Raw genomic sequence first — 18,052 nt, 5'->3', positions numbered from 1 at the left:
CCTGGCTAGTTTTTTGTATTTTTTAGTAGAGACGGGGTTTCACCATGTTAGCCAGGATGGTCTCCATCTCCTGACCTCGTGATCTGCCCGTCTCGGCCTCCCAAAGTGCTGGGATTACAGGCTTGAGCCACCGCGCCCGGCCGAGTTCTATAGTGTTGAATAAATGTTGAATAACAAAGAAAAGCTTTCTGACAATCTTTACATTCATAGGGTTTGTCACCAGTGTGAATTCTCTGATGTGTATTCTTTTTTTTTCTGAGACAGTCTCACTCTGTTGCCCAGGCTGGAGTGCAGTGGCGCAATCTCAGCTCACTGCAAGCTCCGCCTCCCGGGTTCACGCCATTCTCCTGCCTCAGCCTCCCTAGTAGCTGGGACTACAGGCGCCTGCCACCACGCCCGGCTAATTTTTTGTATTTTTAGTAGAGACTGGGTTTCATCATGTTACCCAGGAGGGTCTCGATCTCCTGACCTTGTGATCTGCCTGCCTCGACCTCCCAAAGTGCTAGGATTACAGGTGTGAGCCACCGCGCCTGGCCTCTGATGTTTATTCAAGTTTTTAAGCCAAGTAAAGGTCTTTCGACATTCCTTACATTCATAGGGCTTCACACTGGTATAAATTCGTTGATGTTGAGTAAGAGTTGGATAATTATTAAAAACCTTCCCACATTCTTTACGCTGATAGGCTTTCTCTCCTTTGTGAATTCTCTGATGTCTATTAAAATCAGAAAAACAAATGAAAGCATTCCCACATTCATTACATTCATAGGGTTTCTCCCCACTGTGAATTCTCTGGTGTCTCATTAGACGTGCAGTCTGCTTGAAGGCCTTCTTGCATTCCTGACATTTATAAGGTTTTTCATTAGTATGTGTTCTCTGATGTTGAACAAGTGTTGAACAGGATATAAAAGCTTTCCCACACTGCTTACATTCATAAGGCTTCTCACCAGTGTGAATTCTCTGGTGTTGAATAAGAGCTGAGCAATTATTAAAGGCTTTACCACATTGTTTACATTCATAGGGTTTTTCACCAGTGTGAATTCTCTGATGTCTGTTAAAGTCAGAAGCACAAGTGAAAGCCTTCCCACATTCCTTACACTCATATGGTTTCTCACCAGTATGAGTTCTTTGATGTTGAGTAAGATGTGTACTTTGCCTAAAAGCCTTTTTACATTCCTGACATTCATAAGATTTCTCATTAGTATGAGTTCTCTGGTGTTAAGTGTTGAGTAATTATTGAATGCTTTGCCACATTCCTTACATTCAAAGGGCTTCTCACCAGTGTGAATTCTCTGATGCTGAATAAGAGTTGAGCAACTGTTAAATGCCTTCCCACATTCTTTACATTCGTAAAGTCTCTCACCAGTGTGAATTTTCTGATGTCTATTAAAATCAGAAACAGAAGCAAAGGCCTTCCAACATTGCTTACATGTATAAGGTCTCTCACCAGTATGAATTCTTTGATGTCGAATAAGATGTGCACTCCACCTAAACATCTTCCTACATTCCAGACATTCATAGGGTTTCTCATTAGTACGAGTTCTCTTATGTTGAATCAATGTTGAACAACAGATAAATGCTTTCCCACATTCTTTGCATTCATATGGTTTTTCACCAGTGTGAATTTGATTATGTTGGGTGAGGTGGGCATGCTTTCTTATGGGCTTTCCACATATCTGACATTCATAGGGTTTCTGATTAGCATGACTTATTTGATATTGAGTTAGTTGAAAGTTACAAGCAGTCTTTGCCACATTCTTTAAATATATTGCATTTCTTTGCAGTAAAATTTGACGTTTCATATGATTTGTGTAAAATACAGAGGCACTGCCACACATTTCATCAAGTTTGTCACTGACACAAATTCTTCCCTGTTGAGTAAGATTTTCACATTTTTTATGTTCAGAGAGTTTCTTTCCAGTATGAATTATTTGATTTAGAAGAAAAGATGTAGGCTGGATGAATTCAGATAATATTTTTTCAACTGGCACAGTTACATGCCTGAAATATTCCTCTTTAGTTTCCTGTTGTCTCCTAAAGAGTCCTTTGCATTTCCAATCATTTCCAAAACAAGATTCCTGAGGCAAGAACTTCTGACTCTTTCTATTATTTTCCATTTTAACGATTCTTTTCAAAAGTGCCATTTTAAGAGGTAACTCCTTGGTGTCATACCTAGACAGCATATCTGAAAGAAAATAAACATCATGTTTTCCTCTTTTATGAGAAATAAAACTTCATAGAAGCAGTCAAACAGATAATAATGCCCTTAGGCAAGAAATGGCTTAGATAACTTTCAAATCTTGGCATTTAATTTGCAGAAAAAAATTGTTGGAATGGCTATATTAATATCAGATAAAACAGACTTCCAGTTACTCTATATTATCAAAGATAATTTTCTCATAATGATAAAAGAGTTACAATAACTCATCAGGAAGACTTGGCAGTCAGAAATGTCTAGGTGCAGAATAACAGAGCCTGAAAATATGTGAAGCAAAAATTGACAAAAGTAAAGTAGGAAATAGATAATTCTACAATCATAGTTGGAGATTTTGCAACCATCTCTCAATAACTGATAGAACAACTGGAACATCCCCCTCCCCCAGAAAATGAGTAAAGTAATAGAGGATATAAGTAACACTGTCCACCACCTTCAACTAGTTGATATATACAAAACACAATATCAAAAACTGCAAAATGTACATTCTCTTCAAATACCTATACACATTCAAAATAGACCATATGCTGGGCCACTAAACAAGTCTCAATACACTAAAAAGGATCAGTGTCACATAGAATATTTTCTTTGATCACAATGGAACTCAGTTTGAAATTATTAAAATATCTGGAACCTGTCCCCCAATACTTGAAAACTAAACAATACACATGGAAATTAGAAAATACTTAGAAATTAACAATATAAAAGTATAGCACAGCAAAATGTATGTTATATAGCTAAGGTAACATTTACAGTGAAACCTATAGCTTTAAATGCTTATATTAGAAAAGAAAAAGGTATAGGCCGGGCACGATGGCTCAAGCCTGTAATCCCAGCACTTTGGGAGGCCAAGGCGGGTGGATCACGAGGTCAGGAGATCGAGACCCTCCTGGCTAACATGGTGAAACCCCGTCTCTACTAAAAATACAAAAAAAAACTAGCCAGGCGCGGTGGCGGGCGCCTGTAGTCCCAGCTACTCGGAGGCTGAGGCGGGAGAATGGCGGGAACCCGGGAGGCGGAGCTTGCAGTGAGCCGAGATCGCGCCACTGCACTCCAGCCTGGGCGACANGAGACTCCGTCTCAAAAAAAAAAAAAAAAAAAGGGTATAAAATAAACAACCTAAGGTTTTACTGCAAGACAGTGGATAAAGAAGAGCAAAGTAGGCCAGGGAGGTGGCTCATGCCTGTAATCCCAGCACTTTGGGAGGCCAAGGCAGGTAGATCACGAGGTCATGAGTTTGAGACCAGCCTGGCCAATATGGTAAAACCCTGTCTCTACTAAAAATATAAAAATTAGCTGGATGTGGTGGTGGGTGCCTGTAATCCCAGCTACTCAGGAGGCTGAGGCAGGAGAATCACTTGAGCCCAGAAGGCAAAGGTTGCAGTGAGCAGAGATTGTGCCACTGTACCCCAGCCTGGGTGACAGAGCAAGACTCCATCTCAAAAAAAAAGAACAGTCTTAACACCACTATTAGATGTTGGGTGGATCAACAGGAGCCCTTGCTGATCACCTGACACTGAAGGGCTCTAAACAAATCTGTTTTATTTCTCCTAAATTGAAGGAACTTAAAAAGCTGAAATGCAAAGATGACACTGAGAAACCTGATCTTGAATCACTAAGGCAACAGCCTGACAAATTAATCAGGATGACCAACCAAGCTGGGACCAAGGCTATATGCATGTGTATGAGTTAAGACCAGGGTGGAAAAGAAACATTTCTAGGACTCCTTGACATGGAGCCCAATGCACTGTGATTCCAAAATCTATTGGTGACACCCTAATAGGGACTACAGTTAGATTGGGAAGATATGGGGATGCAGTGGTTGATTGTTATTAAGGTGAAAGTAAATGAAAACTAGAAGGTCTGAACGGACCTTATGTGAAGTGGTTGCACCTCCTTGCCTGAATACATAATGGGGAAGGGTATTATGTCTGACTGAGGAACACTTCCCCTACCTAGTATTTTAAAACTAAAGGCATGTAAGTTTGTCCTTCAATCAATGTTATTAGACAGGCCAAACAGGAACTTATAGAATTGCTGAAGCCCACATAGGTTGTTAATTTTTTTTTTTTTTGAGATGGAGTCTTGCTTTGTCACCCGGGTTGGAGTGCAGTGGCACGATCTCAGTTCACTGCAACCTCTGCCTCCCGGGTTCAAGCAATTCTTGTGCCTCAGTCTCCCAAGTAGCTGGGATTACAGACGTGCGCCACCATGCCTGGCTAATTTTTTTTAGTAGAGACGGGGTTTCACCATGTTGGCCAGGCTGGTCTTGAACTCCTGACCTCAGGTGATCCACCCGTTTTGGCCTCTCAAAGTGCTGGGTTTACAGGCGTGAGCCATCACACCTGGCCAACATAGGTTGTTAATTTGAAACTGTATAGAATACCTGGTAGATACAAGAGATTACCACTTTATTAATAACATATTAGAAGCTAGAGTGCTGGTACCAACAAATCCTCTATACAACAGCCCTGTTAGATCTGTGCCAAAGGGAGAGACTAACAGTAGATTGTCGAGGCTTAAATGAAGTAGTACCACCGAATTAAAGGACACCAGTACTCTGACTGATTTTGCAAATGCCTTTTTCATTATCCCAATCTTGGGAAAGAGACAACCAGTTTGCCTTCATGCGAAGAAGATCCCAATTTATAGCTACTGTATTCTCACAGGTTATTTGAATTCACTAGCTTACTATTACAATTTGATTAGGAAAGCGTGGACCTGAGGCTGGTCCTAAGTGTAACAATATACTACATTGATAATAATGATAACATCAGAACCTGACGAACAAATTAGGACTGATTTCCAGCAGGGAAGGCCCACACAGAGGGGCAGCATAGCATGTAGACTCTATCCGATGGCCACTGGTAGCCCTAGGAGCCTACAAAAGAACCCTGGCAGTGGATAGACACACTTACCCTGGATTGGGCTTTTACATACCTATGGTAGATGTAAAGGTTCAAAATACTATAAAACACCTTGAATAGAAACGTGCCAATTGGCATTACTGTGTTATATTTCTTCAGACCAAGGGAAACACTTTACACCCCACAGTGTCCAACAATGTCCAAAGAGTTCTCACATCATTTGGACATAGCATGTTGCATATCATCCTCAAAGCAGTAGACAATTAGGAGAGCAAGAGAGTTGTTGGCTAAAGTAAGGGAAAGTAAAGTATGGCCTGGCTCGCACTCCTTCATAAGGGTGTGCTTACTCTCAAGATGGGGAAAGCCAAAGATAGTCTCCACTAGATAGATTCCTCTACTGTCCTGGGCGATTAGAAGGAGAGGGTGTGTGGCAGAATGCTGGCACAGTTACACAGATCTTCTCCAAATAACCTCAACTTTCTTTTTTCCTACCTGATGCAGTGGCCCTGGGACCATGATTGTAACACCAAGTGACAGAAGCAGGAATGATCCCTAAACAAGAAACTGAAACTTTACCGTTCAATCTTTTTCAAAATGTTATTTATTTATTTTTAGAGATGGGGTCTTGATATGTTGTCCAGGCTGGATTTGACCTCCTGGGCTCATGGATTCTCCCACCTCAGCCTCCCAAGTAACTGGGACTACAGACATATACCACCATACCTGGCTAATGAAGTAACAGTGAAAAAGACTGGTTTGAGGGAGAATTTAGCTAACCATCAGCTAATTTCTATGCTCAATAGTTCTGTACAACTTTATCATGTGGCACATAACAGTAGATTCAAGGAGGGAAATGAGTAATCAAATTAATACAAAAATATGAGAATGCATGTAATGCCTTTATCAGATAGGTTAGTTGTTTCTTTAAATCCCACTGCTACTCCATACAGGCTCCTTGAAATGATAGCCATCTGCATCCTGATACTATTGCTGTTTCTGTCATATAAATGTCATATTGAATGCAGATGCTCAGACAGTTTTGCTATAAGAGAGCCTAAGCCAAGGCCTGGGTGTGTGGACAGGTAACTCAGTACACCTGGACTGCTCAAATCCTGCACGTTCCAAAGAAAGAACTGGCCCTTAACTGGCTCCTGGGAGATAACCTCTGAGCCCTTAAATATCCTACCTGATAAGAGCATTTTTGTATACATCTGTGACCTAAAAAGATTTAGTTCCACTGTTCTAAAATCAAAGACTAGAATCCCTGGTATAATCATAGATGTGACCTTACAAAAAAATTTGTGCCTCCCAAATGTAAAGAATTAGAAAAATTCTTGTTCATTCATGTGCCTTAAAAGGCTCCAGGACTTCTCTGAGCCAAGGTTTGCTCTTCAGAAAGTGGAGTTATAGCGCCTCACCTGGAATCTTGAACCCCAAATTATGATCTCTCCACGATAGTCAACGGGGTTTCATAAATCATTCCTTAATCCGAGGCTTCTCAAATCTGTTGTGTTCCCTAAGCAACCGAATAAATACCTACTCTACTCAGGGTCTGACGCAAAAGCAGAAGTCCCACAAAATAAGTTCCCTTAAAATATTTCTTCCTGTATTTAAAAGTCACACTGATTTGGTATACTATACAGTAATAAATTTATATTTTATACAGAAATCCTGTTTTATAATATTTATCAGATCAATTATTTAGCCTTTTCTTTTCCAGATTTTCGAGTAAACTGACGTCCTGGAAGAAGCACCCTTATTTTCACCATTTTACAGTCGAAGAAGGGAAGGTAAGAGGCGGTGAATCCGAGACTCTCACTCAGGTGACGATCCCTTGCGGGCACTCACTCTCGCTCGCACTACAATCAGATCCTCCATGCGGCTTTCACATACTCTGTCACACTCGCAGCCAGAATCCCCTCGGATGGACTCTTGCAAACCTCCAGCCCCATCCCGGGATCCGTCGCGTCCTCTACAGCCACCAGGCGGGCCAGCGTCCAGGACGCCCAAGCACAACCTCCCCACTCTAAACCGTTAGGAATCAGTGGCTGAACTCACCGCGTCACAAAAGCATAAATTGTGACCTGATGAGTCTGTGCACTCGGAAACCAAGAGAACGCTCCCACGTCTCCGGGCGCAGCTTGTGCCAGCAACTAGGTCAGGGGGACAGCTAAGAAGATTCAAGAAACCTCCCCGCAACCGGTTCCGCCACGTTTCTGGGCTCGTAGCCCGGAATACATTTCCCAGAGGCGTTCGCGGCCGACGTGCTTCGCGCAGGAACGCAGCCGCCTCCCGTCCGGAGGACGCAGTATGAGAGCTGCTCAAAGCGCGGTGCTCAGCCCTGGGAGGCTCAGGGCTGCACCAGGTGCGTAGTTCCAAAGTCAATGCTGTCAGGGGCTGAGCATGCGAACAGGGCAGTGGGAAGACCGTATGTGACGGTGGCTTTTAAGTACACCCCGAACGTCTGTCTCTTTTAACTGGAGTATTTAATTTATTTACATTTAATATAGCCACTGGTAGATTTAACGCTTCCATTTTATTACGTTTATTTATTTATTTTTATTGCTAAATACACAGGCTTTTATTTTCTTCGTATTCAATCTTTTTGTACATTTAAACATGAGGAGGCAGAGTGCGATGGCTCACGCCTGTAATCCTAGCACTTTGGGAGACGTAGGCGGGTGGATTGCCTGAGCTCAGGAGTTCGGGACCAGCCTGGGCAACACGGTGAAACCCCGTCTCTACTAAAATACAAAAAATTAGCTGGGCGTGGTGGCGTGTGCCTGTAGTCCCAGCTACTCGGGAGGCTGAGGCAGGATAATCGCTTGAACCCGGGAGGCAGAGGTTGCGGTGAGCCGAGATCGCACCACTGCACTCTCCTGGGCGACAGAATGAGACTGTCTCAAAACCACCACCACCACAACAACAAAACTATATTAATACTTTAATAAACTATACTAAAAAGATAATGAGACAAACGTGCATTTGTGGAACTGCACGTCAGTCAGGCCAGTTCCCTGCAGAGGGAATTCCCAGCATGACCTCATTCATCTGTGAGGACACAGAGCAGTCCTTGTTTAGACAGACACTTTCATCTACTGCTCCAGCATGGTCAGTACTCCACTTCTTGATGGTTTCCTTCTGCTATGAATGCGCACGTCCAGTTGCTTCTTAGAGCAGACATTTACCTTCCTCATCCACCAGCCATTGGAGGACTGGGGCCACTCGGATGATTGATTGGACCCATGCTTCCGGGAGGGTTTCCCAGTGGCCCTCTTCCATTACCATCATATCTGGAATCACATGAGTTTCCATAGCTGCTTCTTTTTTTCAAATCTTGCTGAAGCAGAGTTTTGAAAAACAAAACCACAAACTCAGCTATTCCCCAGAAGAAATCTGTTATCAAAGATAATCTCCATGGAAACTGACTCCAGCTGTCCAACACTTGTGCATTTGAGATGTAAACCATCTTGCCCTCCCTTCCCTTCTTCGGGGACTTATTTATTACTTTTTAAAAACGGGGTCTCCCTATGTTGCCCAGGCTGGCCTTGAACTCCTGGGTTCAAACGATCCTCCCACCTATGCCTCCCAAAGTGCTGGGATTACAGGCGTGAGCTCCTGGCATTTTAATTTGTTTTCTTTTTGTTGCATGTTTCCATTTTCTCTCCTTTCTTTATGTTGGGTTGATGTATTACTATTCCAATTTTCTCAATAGTTTGTAGGTTCTTTTAGTCATTACTCCAGGAATTTTAGTAAGTCCAAATTTATCAATACTCTGACTCTCCTTACAGAATGCATTCAATTTCATATGCTTTCTTAGTTTTAAAATACAAGATATCAGTTACATATTTGTTTTGTTTAAAAAACCTCTCTGGGCTGGGCGTGGTGGCTCATGCCTGTAATCTCAGCACTTTGGGAGGCCAAGATGGGCGGATCACGAGGTCAGGAGGTGGAGACCATCCTGGCCAACATGGTGAAACCCTGTCTCTACTAAAAATACAAAAATTAGCTGGGTGTGGTGGCACATGCCTCCACTGCATTCCAGCCTGGCGACAGAGCGAGGCTCCGTCTCAAAAAACAAACACCTCTCTGATGTTATACTATTATTTTGTCAGTATTCATTTACATTTACTCAGAACATTGACATAAGTATAAGTGGTGTTCAAATAAACAGAATGTTTAGGTTTCGTCAAAGATAAATAAAGTGGGGCCGGGCACAGAGGCTCATGCCTGTAATCCAGTGCTTTGGGAGCTTAAGGCAGCTGGATTGCTTGAGGCCAGAAATTTAAAAGCAGCCTGGGCAAAATAGTGAGACCCCCCCATGCCTACAAAAAAAATTTTTTTTTTTTAATTAGCTGGGCCTGGTGGTCTACACCTGTAATCCCGGCTACTCAGGAGGCTGAGCAGGAGAATGACTTGAACCTGGGAGGCGGAGGTTGCAAAGAGCCAAGATTGCGTCACTGCACTCCAGCCTGGGTGACAAGAGTGAGACTCCATCTCAAAGAAAAAACAGTTCAGGCGTGGTGTCTCACACCTGTAATCCCAGCACTTTGGGAGGCCGAGGTGGGTGGATTACCTGAGGTTATGAGTTCAAACCTGGCCAACATAGTGAAACCCTATCTCTACTAAAAATACAAAAATTAGCCAGGTGTGGTGGCGATGCCTGTAATCCCAGCTACTCGGGAGGCTGAGGCAGTAGCATCACTTGAACCCAGGAGACAGAGGTTGCAGTCAGCCGAGATCATGGCCACTGTACTCCAGCCTGGGCCACAGAGCCCGACTGCATCTCAAAAAAAAAAAAGAAAAAGAAACAAAGTGAGACAATAGTAAAAGGGAGTAAAGACAGATTTTATTCAGTAATAACTACTGTATTAGAGAACAGAATATGGTGTAAACTGAGCTCCACTTTGGGAAACAAAAATCAGTTGTTGAAAATGCTGGGGTGTACTAAAGGAGACACTGAAAGGTGTTAAGGGGGAGTTTGGTCCCTATGACTAAGGCATCAGGTTTTTTTTTTTTTACTAATTGATATTTATCCAGAGTAGAAACAAATTTCTTGTATCTTTATGACTGAGATAGTTGTGAAAGTTGGAGCAAGACAGCCACCAAAGTTAGGCCCTTACACTCCCATAGGAACTAAGAGGTTGGAGCAAGAGGTGGCTCTCTGAATGTTTGCATTTCAAACTTAGCTCTGAGGAGACAGCTCTTGGTGGTAGATTTACATCTCAAAGGGGCAGAGAAATGATTTATAATTGCAAGCTTTCTAAAGTAACTGCTTTAAGAGGGGGCTTAAGGATCTATCACTAGTTTCAGGTTTTGGCTGGAACAGTATGTTTTCAGAACAGCATTGAGCTTTCTCAAGCAGGTTTTTTTTTTTTTTTGAGATGGAGTCTTGCTCTGTCGCCTAGGCTGGAGTGCAGCGGCATGATCTCGGCTCACAGCAATCTCTGCCTCCCGGGTTCAAACAATTCTCCTGCCTCAGCCTCCTGAGTAGGTGGGATTATAGGAGTGTGCCACCATGCCCAGCTAATTTTTGCGTTTTTAGTAGAGATGGGGTTTCACCATGTTGGTCAGGCTGGAGTTGAACTCCTGACCTCAAGTGATCCACCTGCCTTGACCTCGCAAAGTGCTGGGATTACAGGCATGAGCCACACTGCCCAGCTTACACCTGAATTTCATTCCAGGATTAAGTGTCTGATTTACCTAAACATATCGGAATGAAAGCCCTCTTACAGTTTTTACTTATTAAGTTTACCCAGAATGAATTCAAATTTAAAAACCATGAAACTTTTTTGAATTCATTAAATGTGAATGGTTAATGGTTTTCATCTCATCAAAATGCACTAAAAATAACACAAGTAATGATATTATTATATACAGAAGCTAATGTTTATTGAACGTAACAGTATATTCCATGTAGTTTACCATAATTTTTTCATGTACTAACCCATTTAATTCTTCTTTTGTTTTTTAGAGATCTGAAGTGATTTTACCTTTATTTCCTTCACTTTAAGCCAGTCATGAAATTTCAGTGATTTCTGGGGTGAGGGCAGAAGGTGGTGTTACAAATCATCGGGGCTGTGGCCCAGTTGCCTCACAGAGGTGCAGGTAGGCTGGGCCCTCACTAGGGCAACTGGAGGAGCACGGACTGCCCCACCAGCAGGCAGATGATGTTCCAAGAGCGTGAGAGCTGGTATGCAATGTCTTCCAGTTTCCAGCTTGCACAGCTTGCTCAGGCCGTCCCCTGCAGTGGCCAGTGAGTTGGTGATCAGCTCAGCTGCCTTGGAGTCACCCTCAGCAGAGATGATGGCCGCCTTTTTCTGCTGCTTAGCCTTCACCACAAATCTGGCGCTCTCTGCCTTCTGCTGGGCCACCTGTTTGGCTTCCACTGCTTCTGTTAACTCCTTCCCGAAGGTCAGATGTGTCAAAGACATGTCGTCCAGGATGAGCCGAAAGGTGGCTGCTCACTCCACAAGGTCATTGCTCATCTGGCTGGAGACCAGCTCTCTCTGGATGATTAGTTCTCCAGCATCAAAGCAAGCCAGCAGTGACTTGAGGATCTCAGTGGTAATGAACGGCAGCATAGGCTCATCGCAGTCCTCTCTGAGGCTGGTGAAGATGAGAGGATGCTGGCTAGTGATGGGCTGGAAGAGGATGTACAGTGTGATGTTGACATTCTGTAAATCTTTGCTACCAGTGATGAATGGCGCATTATATGGTTGAGAACAGCAGTCAAAGATAAATGGTTTTTGTACCCATGGGATGAGAAAGTGAGTCCCTTCCCCTACCACAACGTTCTGTACTCTGTACTCCACGGAATCGGTCAAAGATGACAGCTCTGTGCCCAGCATCCACATTATATAAGGCAGAATTCACCATGCCTCCTGCAGCAGCTAAGGCCAGGCCAAACTTGCCGATGGACTCAAAACACTTTGGCAGCCATGTTTTCTTCTGTGGGACCCTCTCACACCTGCTTCCACTGACTTTCACATCTAACTCATGTAATTCTAACAGCACTATACTGTAGGTACTACTATTACCATTTATATATGATCCCCAGAAGGGATAAGTATCTTCCCCCATATCATCCCAGCTATTAGAAGTGGACGTCGATCATGAGCATTAAATATGCAGAATGGCTAAATAGCCTTTCCCATCATCGCTTATATCGACAGAGGCTTCCTGTTTAATGGCTTTTCCCAGGTTTAACAATAAATGATTGTTGCTGCAAGATGTTTACATGCAAGTATAAAGAATGGTTTCCTACATTCTCTCAGTTTTCCTCTGATTATTTTGGCAATCCAAAACTAGAGGAATATCAGAAAAGGTTTTCTTATGTTATTAAAAAAATACGTAATAAATTCTCTGAATCTGAGTTAACACAGTTCTTACCAAAGAAACTGCATATTTACATTTTGAAAAGTTCACACCAGTACAAATTGATGCCTAACAAAAACTGAACTGTATCTCAAAGCCATTCCACATTGTCTTCAAATTGTTCATTGGGACAAATCAATTGACAGAATGTGCTTTCTTTACTACCTGTATATGCCACAGTTTCTCTATCAAATATGAATTCTCTGATGTACTTCAAGGATGGATCTAAGCCTAAAGGACCTTCTGCATTTATTACATTTAAAGGGTTTCTCACCAGTATGAACTCTATGATGTATACTAAGTTCATGGCTACTATTAAAAGCTTTCCCACACTCTTCACACATATAGGGATTTCCATCAGCATGAACCATTTCATGTCTAACAAGATATGAGGCACAGCGAAATGCTTTCCCACATCTTTTACATTCATAGGGTTTATCACTGGTATGAATTCTCTCATGAATAATAAGATGTGAAGCATGACTAAAACTTTCCCCACATTCTTTACATTCATAGGACTTTTCACCAGCATGAGTTCGGTCATGATATATGAGGCTTGTGGCATGACGAAAGGCCTTGCCACATTCCTTACATTCGTAGGGTTTCTCAGCACTATGAAGATTCTGATGGGCTTTAAGTACAGAAATGAACCTAAAAGACTTCCCACATTTGTTGCATTCAAAGGGTTTCTTACCACTATGAATACTCAGATGCTGAGTAAGTTGTCCAGATACACTAAAGGCCTTCCCACATTCCTTACATTCATAAGGTTTCTCACCAGTGTGAACTCTGCGATGTATAGTGAGTTTATGGCTATAACTAAAACCCTTCCCACACTCTTGACATACATAGGGTTTCTCTCCTGTATGAATTCTCTCATGTATGACAAGATATGAGGCACAACGAAAGGACTTCCCGCATTCTTTACATTCAAAGGGTTTGTAACCAGTATGAATTCTGTTATGATGGGCAAGGTGTGCACGCTGACTGAAGGCCTTCCCACATTCCTTACATTTGTAGGGTTTCTCACCTGTATGAATATTTTGATGTATTTTAAGGGATGAATTGAGCCTAAAGGACTTCCCACATTTGTTACATTCAAAGGGTTTCTTACCACTATGAATACCCTGATGTCGAGTAAGTCGTCCATACACACTAAAGGCTTTCCCACATTCCTCACACTTATAAGGTTTCTCAACACTTTCAAATGTATGAGGTGCAGTAAGTTGATGGCCACTACTAAAAGACTCCCCATTTTCTTTACATTCATAAGGTTTCTCCCCAGAATAAATTCTCTGATGCATAGTAAGTTGATACCTACATGTAAAGCCCTTACCGCATTCCTTGCATTCATAGGGTTTTTCTCCAGTATGAATTCTTTTATGACCTACAAGGTGGGAAAACTGACGAAAGGCCTTTCCACATTCCTTACATTCATGTGGCTTCTCTCCAGTATGAATACTCTGATGTACTTTAAGGCCTGCTTTGAGCCTAAAGGACTTCCCACATTTGTTACATTCAAAGGGCTTCTCACCAGTGTGAATACTCTGATGTCGACTAAGTCGTCCATACACACTAAAGGCTTTGCCACATTCCTTACATTCGTAGGGTTTCTCACCGTAATGAAATCTATGATGTACAGTAAGTTGACGGCTAGTCCTAAAAGCTTCCCCACACTCTTTACATTCATAGGGTTTCTCAACATGAACCTTCCCATGTTGAGCAAGGTTTGCAGGATAACTGAAGACTTTCCCACATTCTTCACATTCATAAGGTTTCTCACGAGCATGAATTTTCTGATGCTCTCTAAGGTCTGTAAGATGGCTAAATGCCTTCCCAAACTCTTCACGTTGATCAGGTTCCTCACTAGTATGAATTCTTTGATGTACTATGAGTTCTGTAAGATGACTAAAGGCCTTCTGACATTCCTTACACTCGTATGGTTTCTGTCCATTATGAATTCTCTGATGGAGAGTAACAGATGAGTGTTTCCTATAAAGGTGCCTTTTCCCATCACTGATTATTTCACACCTTGAATCCAAATCTAGAAGACATAAAATAAAAATTTTGTTTACTGGATGAGAAAATGTCAATGTATTGTAGAATTCAGGGAAATTCTCACCTATTACAGATGCTGAGAACTCAAAAATACAGCTATAAAATATAAAAAATGAAAGGAGAGCTCAAAAAATGAGTTTCCACAGGAGGAGTGCAACCTTACACACACATGCACACATACACAAAGACACACACACAGCCCTGTTTTGTAGTGTTTGCCAAGATCTCTGGTATAAATCCTCCCACTGAGGGCAATTTCAAGCTATCAATTTAATGCAGATTTATTTTATTTTATTTTATTTATTTTTTTTTTTTTGAGACGGAGTCTCGCTCTATCTCCCGGGCTGGAGTGCAGTGGCCGGATCTCAGCTCACTGCAAGCTCCGCCTCCCGGGTTTACGCCATTCTCCTGCCTCAGCCTCCAGAGTAGCTGGGACTACAGGCGCCCGCCACCTCGCCTGGCTAATTTTTTTGTATTTTTTAGTAGAGACGGGGTTTCACCGTTTTAGCCAGGGTGGTCTCGATCTCCTGACCTTGTGATCCGCCCGTCTCGGCCTCCCAAAGTGCTGGGATTACAGGCTTGAGCCACCGAGCCCGGCCAATGCAGATTTATTAACATATGTGCATAACTGGCTCTAGAATGACAGAACTGACCAGCTGTACCACACCCCCTCTATATAAATTTATATCACATGCTAAGAAAACAGGCAAATATTGATATGGAAATAGAAGAGTAAAATGGAAGAATTCCAGCAGATTGAACATCTGTAGGATCAGAAGTAATAAAAAAAAGTCAGGGTAAGATAACTAAATAAAAACTCAGTATCATTTAATATATAGAGAAAAGAAGTATACATGGTCATGCATAGAAAGGAATAAACTACAGTTGTGGGAACACCCATCTTTCAGGGAAGATTGTAATTGAAGAATGATCAGGTTTACAACATATGTAGATGTGATATACATGGAAATTATAAAGGGTAAGCAAATCATGATGGAGAAAATGGGTACACATCATAATCATGGGCATTCAGTATCAGCAGGCAGGGAATTCAAAGAGTGAATGTTTATCTCAATAAAAAAGAAAGAAAATAAGTTAAAGATCACTACCCAACATTTAGGAATTTAAGAGCAAGGTACAGGAAAGTAGAAAAATAAAGATAAAAGCAGAATATGATGGGTTAGGAAACAGAATAGTGTCAACACCTAAATCAAAGACATGGTGTTTACAAAAATCATTGGGTGAAATATGAGCTAAAGCAACCAAAAAATAATAAAAATAAAAATAAGAAACAAGGGAAAATAAGAAACAGATTTTATTTAAATTATAAGAGTATATATACATATTTTGAAAGTATTAAAAACAATGAATAATTTTGTAGGAATATTCCTCAGAGGTGACCCTAAAAGTGAAAAGTCTAAACAGTCAATTGCCATGGATGAACTACAAAAGCTGCTAAAAGACAGTTATAATGAGCACATTTTACCACCTATCTTGCAATTTCTCAATATCTAAAATTTAAAATTATGCACATAAGATATTCCAGAGAAACAAACAATTCAGGAAGGGAACAGGTAACATGAACCTGAAAATATTATTAAAAAAAAAAATGAAAGGAAGTCTTCAAAGACATAGAGTTGTGAGTAAACAAAACAATAAAAATAGTAGTGTTGAATATGAATTCTAAATTTCTCTTCAAAGAATTAATATATCAGTATGTTCAATTCTTCACCTTCTACATTTAAACTTAACTTCCTCATAAAGCAATCTTTTTCGATTGCCTACTCCACCCTAAATCATTCTGATCACCTGCTCCACCCTAACTCATTCCTGTAATGGGCTATACCTGCTCTACCCTGACTCCCGCCAAAGCGCTCACTCAGTCATTCTCTTTAAATTAGCCAATCAGAATTAGTTTAGCCTGTGCGGTCTAACCCTAAACAATAGGGGAACGACACAGCAGCAGGGGCCACGTGCCTCAGGGATAAGAACCCCTTCCCCTCCCTTGTCCAAATGTGCGCCCACCATTGCTCCATCGGTGAGAGCGCACCCTTCTATACAAGTACCTCGCCTTGCCGAGAATTTAAAAAAAAGAAAATTTTATATTCTAGTGCTATTTCTTTTGCGGCATCGAAACTTTATAACAGGAGCATACAAAGGTTTGGAGCCAGGCTCAATGGCTGATGCCTGTCATGCTAGCTAATATGATTGCAACATCAGAACATTAAGAAAAGCTTAGAAAACACACTGCAAATGATGGACAACATACGAGCTATAACCACGAGTGGGGAGACAGAAAAGGATGAAAATGCAAATTATACAACTGAAACATATAACCACTAAGGGTCAATAAACTTGATTGATCAATAGAAATTATTCAACTTGAAATGGAGAGAGAAAAATGGTTTAAAAAATTTTACTCGGGTGCGGTGGCTCATGCCTGTAATCCCAGCACTTTGGGAGGCTGAGGCAGGTGGATCACCTGATGTCAGGAGTTCGAGATCAACCTGGCCAACATAGTGAAATCCTGTCTCTACTAATCATACAAAAAATTAGCTGGGCATGGTGGCGGGCACCTGTAATCCCAGCTACTGGGGAGGCTGAGGCAGAGAATTCCTTGAACCTGGGAGGCGGAGGTTGCAGTGAGCCAAGATTGCACCATTGCACTCCAGCCTGGGCAACAAGAGTGAAACGCCGTCTCAAAAAAATATATATTAAAAAAAAAAAGAAGAAGAAGAAGAAGAAAACATTTGTAAAGAGCTGTGGGAATAAATCAAAAGATATGGTTGAAATTATAAACTGAAAAAACAAAGATTTGGGCAGGAAAAATATCTCAGGGAATAGTGATTGAAAACATCTCAAATTTAGTGAAAGAAATAAATTTGTAGAATTAAGCTCATTTAATGCCAAGTAAGATACATTACACATACTGATAAAAGCAGATTAAAATACTTTGTTGCCATCAGACTTACTATACAAAAAATGCTAACAAGTTATTTAGGCCCAAAGAAAATAATACCAAAGAGAAATCTGAATCTTCAGAATATAAGAAAAGCATCACAAATGATGACGTAAATACCTAAAATCATTTTTGCTCCTTAAGTTCTTTAATATGACTGTCAAAAGCAAAACTAATAACACTGCCTAGTGAGGTTTACAACATATGAAGATGTGATATACATGGAAATTATAATGTGAAGGGTAAGGTGGATATAAACCTATAAAAACACAAGGTTTATACATTTGTTGAGAAGGAACAACCCTATCTAGATGGTGAAACATGATGTATATTGTATACTATAATCCCTATAACACCCACTAAAATAAATTACTCAAGGAGATACAACCCAAAAATCAACAGGTAAATTTATTTATTTAAAAAATTTTTATTATTATTATTATTTTTTGAGATGGCGTTTCACTCTTGTTGCTCAGGCTGGAGTGCAATGGCGCGATCTCGGCTCACCACAACCTCCGCCTCCCAGGTTCAATCAATTCTCCTGCCTCAGCATCCCGAGTACCTGGGATTACAGGCATG

The 18,052-nt window shown here is 41.3% G+C and overlaps 2 protein-coding genes and 2 pseudogenes across 8 annotated transcripts in view; all 4 read right to left on the bottom strand.

The window, feature by feature from the left end:
• Nucleotides 1-483: 483 nt before the first annotated feature.
• Nucleotides 484-7,095, bottom strand: LOC108528656 (zinc finger protein 781). Its single transcript, XM_017870592.1, is given in 4 exon segments — nucleotides 484-1,219; nucleotides 1,222-1,387; nucleotides 1,389-2,182; nucleotides 6,973-7,095. Coding segments are annotated over 3 exon segments (1,377 nt in total). The 5' UTR covers nucleotides 2,181-2,182; nucleotides 6,973-7,095; the 3' UTR covers nucleotides 484-800.
• A 1,107-nt stretch (nucleotides 7,096-8,202) lies between these two features.
• Nucleotides 8,203-8,606, bottom strand: LOC108528661 (selenoprotein K pseudogene; annotated as a pseudogene).
• Nucleotides 8,607-10,944: 2,338 nt separating this feature from the next.
• Nucleotides 10,945-18,052, bottom strand: part of ZNF607 (zinc finger protein 607) — a 53,520-nt gene continuing 46,412 nt past the window's right edge. For all 7 annotated transcript variants that reach the window (XM_017870564.1, XM_017870566.1, XM_017870562.1 and 4 more), the window contains one exon: nucleotides 10,945-14,500. In XM_017870564.1, the coding sequence (XP_017726053.1) occupies nucleotides 12,645-14,500 (1,856 nt within the window). In that variant the 3' untranslated portion in view covers nucleotides 10,945-12,644. The remainder of the gene's footprint in view (nucleotides 14,501-18,052) is intronic.
• On the bottom strand, nucleotides 11,204-12,176 carry LOC108528659 (prohibitin pseudogene; annotated as a pseudogene).

Source organism: Rhinopithecus bieti, unplaced genomic scaffold, assembly GCF_001698545.2.
Source record: "Rhinopithecus bieti isolate Rb0 unplaced genomic scaffold, ASM169854v2 scaffold_5002, whole genome shotgun sequence".
Lineage (NCBI taxonomy): Eukaryota > Metazoa > Chordata > Mammalia > Primates > Cercopithecidae > Rhinopithecus > Rhinopithecus bieti.
The sequence above is the reverse complement of the archived record's forward strand: the minus strand, read 5'-3'. Positions and strand labels throughout refer to the sequence as shown.